The sequence below is a fragment of the Geospiza fortis genome, unplaced genomic scaffold (genome assembly GCF_000277835.1).
Source record: "Geospiza fortis unplaced genomic scaffold, GeoFor_1.0 scaffold489, whole genome shotgun sequence".
In the NCBI taxonomy this organism is placed as follows: domain Eukaryota; kingdom Metazoa; phylum Chordata; class Aves; order Passeriformes; family Thraupidae; genus Geospiza; species Geospiza fortis.
Genome location: NW_005054710.1, coordinates 3,352 through 10,765, shown reverse-complemented (window position 1 = coordinate 10,765; position 7,414 = coordinate 3,352). Strand labels below are relative to the sequence as shown.

The 7,414-nt window shown below is 47.6% G+C and overlaps 1 protein-coding gene across 1 annotated transcript in view; it reads right to left on the bottom strand.

Annotated features, from left to right (window-relative positions):
- Nucleotides 1–7,414, bottom strand: part of COPA (COPI coat complex subunit alpha) — a gene marked incomplete at its 5' end in the record, with an annotated part of 29,773 nt that overhangs the window by 19,104 nt on the left and 3,255 nt on the right. The window contains 4 exons of the mRNA XM_031065233.1: nt 2,979–3,061; nt 3,153–3,288; nt 4,132–4,231; nt 5,606–5,726. Coding sequence (XP_030921093.1) covers nt 2,979–3,061; nt 3,153–3,288; nt 4,132–4,231; nt 5,606–5,726 — 440 coding nt within the window. The remainder of the gene's footprint in view (nt 1–2,978; nt 3,062–3,152; nt 3,289–4,131; nt 4,232–5,605; nt 5,727–7,414) is intronic.

Sequence of the window (7,414 nt, the reverse complement as noted above, 5' to 3'; positions counted from 1 at the left end):
AAAAAATCAGGGATTTGAGGGATTTTTCCCCCCCAAAAATGTGGAATTTAAGGGATTTTTTCCTCAAAAAAATCAGGAATTTGAGGGATTTTCCCCCCTGAAAAACCATGGAATTTAAGAGATTTTTTCCCCCCCAGAACCACGGAATTTAAGGGGTTTTTCCTCAAAAAAATCCCACGGAATTTAAGGGATTTTTCCCAAAAAGCCCCATGGAATTTAAGGGGTTTTTCCGCAAAAAAATCCCATGGAATTTAAGGGATTTTCCCCAAAAACCCTTATGGAATTTAAGGGATTTTTCCTCAGAAAAAGGAGAAATTTAAGGGATTTTACCATTTTAAAAAATGTGAGATTTGAGAGGATCCTCCCCACCCCAAAAAAAATGGAATTCGAGCATTTGGAATTTTTCCTCCCCCTCCCCAAAAAATCAGAGATTTGAGGGATTTTTCCCCCCAAAAAATGTGGAATTTAAGGGATTTTTTACTAAAAAAAATCAGGGATTTGAGGGATTTCCCCCCCTCCCAAGAAAAGTGCAATTTGAGGGGTTTTTCCCCCTAAAAAAACACAAATTTGAGGGATTTTCTACCCCAAAAAAGTGGGATTTGAGGGATTTCTCCCCAAAAAACCTCGGGATTTTGGGACTCACGGTGCAGAGCAGCACGGAATTCTCAGCTGGGTTGTAGCTCATGCTGAAAACCGGGAACTTGGAGCCGCTGGAAAAGGGGAAAAAAACGGGAATTTGGGAATCCTGGGGCTGTTTGGGATGGATTTGGGGGAATTTGGGAACTCTGGGGCTGTTTGGGATGGATTTGGGGGAATTTGGGAACTCTGGGGCTGTATGGGATGGATTTGGGGGAATTTGGGGTGGATTTTGGAGATTTTTAGAGTGGATTTTGGGGTGGGTTTTGGAGATTTTCAGGACAGGTTTTGGGGTGGATTTTGGGGTGGATTTCAGGGATTTGGGGATGCATTTTGGGGTAGATTTCAGGGATTTCAGAATGGATTTTAGGGTGGAGTTTGTGATGGGTTTGGGGGCAGACTTTGGTGATTTTTGGGATGAATTTTGGGGCGGATTTTGGGGATTTTTGGGGGGATTCTGGGATGGATTTTAGGATGGATTTTGGGGTGGATTTCAGGCATTTTGGGATAGATTTTGGGATAGATTTCAGAGATTTTGGGGTGAAGTTTAAGATGGATTTTGAGACGGATTTTGGGGTGGATTTCTGGCATTTTGGGATGGAGCTTGGGATGGATTTCAGGGATTTTAGGATGGATTTTAGGGTGGAGTTTGGGGCGGGTTTCAGGCATTTTGGGATAGATTTTGGGCTAGATTCCAGGGATTTTTGAATGGATTTTAAGACGGATTTTGAGATGGATTTGGGGGCGGATTTTGGGGTGGGTTTCAGGCATTTTGGGATAGATTTTGGGGTAGATTTTAGGGATTTTTGAATGGATTTTAAGACGGATTTTGAGATGGATCCGGAATTCCAGGGGAAAACACCAGGAATTCCAGGGGAAAACACCGGGAATTACACCGGGAAAAACACCCGGAATTCCAGGGGAAAACACACGGAATTACACCGGGAATTCCAGGGGAAAACACCCGGAATTCCAGGGGAAAACACCAGGAATTCCAGGGGAAAACACCGGGAATTACACCGGGAAAAACACCCGGAATTCCAGGGGAAAACACACGGAATTACACCGGGAATTCCAGGGGAAAACACCCGGAATTCCAGGGGAAAACACCAGGAATTCCAGGGGAAAACACCGGGAATTACACCGGGAAAAACACCCGGAATTCCAGGGGAAAACACACGGAATTACACCGGGAATTCCAGGGGAAAACACCCGGAATTCCAGGGGAAAACACCAGGAATTCCAGGGGAAAACACCGGGAATTACACCGGGAAAAACACCCGGAATTCCAGGGGAAAACACACGGAATTACACCGGGAATTCCAGGGGAAAACACCCGGAATTCCAGGGGAAAACACCAGGAATTCCAGGGGAAAACACCGGGAATTACACCGGGAAAAACACCCGGAATTCCAGGGGAAAACACCTGGAATTCCAGGGGAAAACACCAGGAATTCCAGGGGAAAACACCCGGAATTACACCGGGAATTACACCGGGAATTCCAGGGGAAAACACCCAGAATTACACCGGGAAAAACACCTGGAATTCCAGGGGAAAACACCAGGAATTCCAGGGGAAAACACCCGGAATTACACCGGGAATTACACCGGGAATTCCAGGGGAAAACACCCAGAATTACACCGGGAAAAACACCCGGAATTCCAGGGGAAAACACCTGGAATTACACTAGGAATTACACCGGGAATTCCAGGGGAAAACACCCGGAATTCCAGGGGAAAACACCTGGAATTCCAGGGGAAAACACCAGGAATTCCAGGGGAAAACACCGGGAATTACACCGGGAAAAACACCCGGAATTCCAGGGGAAAACACCTGGAATTCCAGGGGAAAACACCAGGAATTCCAGGGGAAAACACCCGGAATTACACCGGGAATTACACCGGGAATTCCAGGGGAAAACACACAGAATTACACCGGGAAAAACACCTGGAATTCCAGGGGAAAACACCAGGAATTCCAGGGGAAAACACCCGGAATTACAGCCGGAATTTGGGATGGAAATAGGGGAGAGAAAGGGGAATTGAACACCAGCACGTCCCTGTCGTGTCTTAGGGGAAAAACCCAGAATTGCAGCCGGAATTACACTGGGAATTCCATGGGAAAACACCCAGAATTCCAGGGAAAAACACCGGGAAGAACATCGGGAATTTGAGATGGAAATGGGGGAGAGAAAGGCAGAATTTGGGGCTCCCCAGCCGGAATTTGGGGACTTCCTGACAGAATTCGGGGATTCCAAACCAGAATTCCGGGATTCCCAGCCGGAATTCGGGGACTCCCAGCTGGAATTTTGGGAATTCCCAGCCGGAACTCCGGGGCTCACCGGCAGCGAACAGGTTGAGGTTGGGATGCGCCGCCAGCACCCAGAACCGGTCGTGGTCGCGCCGGAACGTTTGGACGCCGGTCCTGGAAAGGGGAGAGGGGGGAAAAAAATCCGGGAATTGCGGGAATTGCCGACGTTCCCGAGGGTCCCGCCCGGCCCCCGGGCGGCACCGACCGCTTGGACATGTCCCACACGCGGATGCTCTTGTCCTCCGAGTTGCTGAGGATCAGCTCCTGGCGCGGGTGGAAAACGGCGCAGGAGACGTTGTTGTAGTGGCCCCGGCAGGTGTCCACCTCCCAGGCCTTGGATTCTGGAAAAATCCCGGGGGAAAATCCAGAGAAAAAAGGGAAAAAAAATCAGAATCCCAGAGAAATGGGAAAAACAGCAGAAGAATGGGGAGAAACGATGGGGAAATGGGGAAAAAAAGCAGAGAAAGGGAGAAAACAGCCCGACACATGGCCAAATTCCATGGCTTGGATTCTGGAAAAATCTGGGGGGAAATCCAGGGAAAAAGGGAAAAAATCACGGAGAAATGGGGAAGATCCCAGAGAAATGGGAAAAATAGCAGAAGAATGGAAAGAAACGACAGGAAAATGGGAAAAAAACATCCCAGAAAAGGAGAAAATAGCCCAGCATTTGGCCACCTGCCAGGCCTTGGATTCTGGAAAAATCCCGGGGGGAAATCCAGGGAAAAGGGGAAAAAAAATCAAAATCCCAGAGAAATGGGAAAAAATCCCAGAGAAATGGGAAAAACAGCAGAAGAATGGGGAGAAACGACGGGGAAATGGGGAAAAAAAGCAGAGAAAGGGAGAAACCAGCCATGGCCAAATCCCATGGCTTGGATTCTGCGGGATTTGGGGGGAAATGCAGGGAAAATGGGAAAAATATTCGTGGAATGGGGAGAAACAGCAGGGGAGTGGAAGGAATGGGGAAAAACCCCGGGACAAAAAGGGAGGAATGGGGGAAGAAAAAACAGAGAAATGGGAGGAATGACAAGGAAAAAACTCCCCAGGATTGGGGAGAAAAAGCAGGAAAACACCAGGAATGGGGAGGGATTCCCACTTTTCCCCATCCCCACCAGAATCCCGAGCCTTTTTGCTGGTTTTTCTCCATTTTTCCCGTTTTTTCCCGTTTTTTCCCGTTTTTTCCTCACCGTTCATCCTCCAGATCTTGACCTGGCGGTCGTCGGCCCCGGACACGATCAGGGGCATGGAGGGGTGGAAGGCGGCCCAGTTCACCCCCCGGTCGTGGCCCTGGAAAAAGGGGGAAAAATCCAGGGAATAGGGGCTGGGAATGGAGGAAAGCCAGGGAAAAATCCAGGGAATGGGGGAAATCCTAAGAAAAATCCAGGGAATGGAGAAATCCAGGGAAAAATCCAGGGAATGGGGGAAATCCTAAGAAAAATCCAGGGAATGGAGAAATCCAGGGAAAAATCCAGGGAATGGGGGAAATCCTAAGAAAAATCCAGGGAATGGAGAAATCCAGGGAAAAATCCAGGGAATGGGGGAAATCCTAAGAAAAATCCAGGGAATGGAGAAATCCAGGGAAAAATCCAGGGAATGGGGGAAATCCTAAGAAAAATCCAGGGAATGGAGAAATCCAGGGAAAAATCCAGGGAATGGGGAAATCCAGGCGAAAATCCAGGGAATGGGGGAAATCCAGGGAAAAATCCAGGGAATGGGGGAAATCCAGACAAAAATCCAGGGAATGGGGGAAATCCAGGGAAAAATCGAGGGAATGGGGGAAATCCAGGGAAAAATCCAGGGAATGGGGGAAATTCAAGGAAAAATCCAGGGAATGGGAGAAATCCAGAGAAAAATCCAAAAAATGGGAAAAATCCAGGGGAAAACGGCTGGGAATGGGGGAAAATGGCAAGGAATGGGGAAAATGCAGGAAAAAAAAGGCCAGGAATGGGTGGGAATCCGGGGAAAACGGGAGGAATGGGGAGAAAAAACGAAGGAAATCCAAGGAAAACCAGGGGGGTAGGGGAAAAGCTCCAGGAGTGGGGGAAATCCATGGAAAATGGCAGGGATCGGGGAATAAAAGCCCAAAAATGGGGGAAAAAGCAGGAAAATCCTTCTGGAATCTCTCCCCAGGACAGGGATTGGAGGGAGAAGGGATTTCCATGGATTTCCCCACAGAATTCCATGGATTTCCTACAGATTTCCATGGATTTCCCACAGATTTCCAATGGATTTCCCCACAGAATTCCAATGGATTTCCCCCCACAGAATTCCAATGGATTTCCCATGGATGCCCCACGGATTTCCTGCCATTTTCCATGGATTTCCCACAGGTTTCTCGTGGATCCCCCGTGGATTTCCTGCCATTTCCCACAGAATTCCAATGGATTCCCCGTGGATTTCCCACAGATTTCCAATGGATTTCCCATGGATTCCTCATGGATTTCCTGCCATTTTCCACGGATTCCCCATGGATTTCCCAGGCATCTCCCACAGATTTCCAATGGATTCCCAACGGACTTCCCACAGATTTCCAATGGATTTCCCACAGATGGATTTTCCCATCTGGTTTCCAATGGCACCCCCGTGGATTTCCTGCCATTCCCCATGGATTTCCCATGGATTTCCCAGGGATTTCCCCGGGATTCAGGGAACGCCGGGCACCTCCAGCACGTGCTTGACCACGGCGTCGGTGGTGCCGAACAGATCGACGCCGGTGATGCCGCGCACGTCCGACTCCACGGCCCCGGGGGACAGGTTCTTCTTCCGCAGCCCTGCGGACGGGGAAAAACCCGGAAAAATCACGGAAAAACCCGGAAAAAACCCAGGAAAAAAAACGGGAAAAACCCAGGAAAAATCCAGGAAAAATCCCGGGAAAAATCCCAGGAAAATCCAGGAAAAATCCTGGGAAAAACCCGGGAAAAACCTGGGAAAAATCCAGGAAAAATCCCGGGAAAAACCTAGGAAAAGCCCAGGAAAAACCCAGGAAAAATCCCGGAAAAATCACAGAAAAAAAAGGGAAAAACCTGGGAAAAACCCAGGGAAAACCCAGGGAAAATCCTGGAAAAATCACAGAAAAATTCCAGAAAAAAAACGGGAAAAACCCAGAAAAATCATGGAAAAATCCCAGGAAAAACCTAGGAAAAATCCAGGAAAAATCACAGAAAAATTCCAGAAAAAACCCGGAAAAACCCAGAAAAATCACGGAAAAATCCCGGGAAAAATCCCGGGAAAAACCCAGGAAAAATCCCGGAAAAAATCACAGAAAAATCCCAGAAAAAAACAGGAAAAACCTGGGAAAAATCCAGGAAAAATCCCGGGAAAAATCCCAGGAAAATCCAGGAAAAATCCTGGGAAAAACCCGGGAAAAACCTGGGAAAAATCCAGGAAAAATCCCGGGAAAAACCTAGGAAAAGCCCAGGAAAAACCCAGGAAAAATCCCGGAAAAATCACAGAAAAAAAAGGGAAAAACCTGGGAAAAACCCAGGGAAAACCCAGGGAAAATCCAGGAAAAATCACAGAAAAATTCCAGAAAAAACCCGGAAAAACCCTGAAAAATCACGGAAAAATCCCAGGAAAAATCCCGGGAAAAACCCAGGAAAAATCCCGGAAAAAATCACAGAAAAATCCCAGAAAAAAACTGGGAAAAACCTGGGAAAAATCCAGGAAAAATCCCGGGAAAAATCCCAGGAAAATCCAGGAAAAATCCTGGGAAAAACCCGGGAAAAACCTGGGAAAAATCCAGGAAAAATCCCGGGAAAAACCTAGGAAAAGCCCAGGAAAAACCCAGGAAAAATCCCGGAAAAATCACAGAAAAAAAAGGGAAAAACCTGGGAAAAACCCAGGGAAAACCCAGGGAAAATCCAGGAAAAATCACAGAAAAATTCCAGAAAAAACCCGGAAAAACCCTGAAAAATCACGGAAAAATCCCAGGAAAAATCCCGGGAAAAACCCAGGAAAAATCCCGGAAAAAATCACAGAAAAATCCCAGAAAAAAACTGGGAAAAACCTGGGAAAAATCCAGGAAAAATCCCGGGAAAAATCCCAGAAAAAAACAGGAAAAACCTGGGAAAAATCCAGGAAAAATCCCGGGAAAATCCAGGAAAAGTCCTGGGAAAAATCCAGGAAAAATCCCGGAAAAATCACAGAAAAATTCCAGAAAAAAAAGGGAAAAACCCGGAAAAATCACAGAAAAATCCTGGGAAAAACCCAGAAAAAAACGGGAAAAACCCAGGGAGACCCCAAGGGATCCAGCAATCCCAAGGGGTTTTTTCCCCCCGTTTTTCCCTCTCCAGGGATTCCCTGCAGGGATGGGGATCCAGCCCTCCCCGAGCCCCTTCCGACGCTTCCCAACCCTTTTTCCATGGAAAAACCATCCCAGATTTCCAGCCCTGGCACAGCTCGAGGCCGTTCCCTCTTGTCCTGCCCCATTCCCTGGGATCAGATCCCAAATTCCCTCTGGCAGATCCCAAA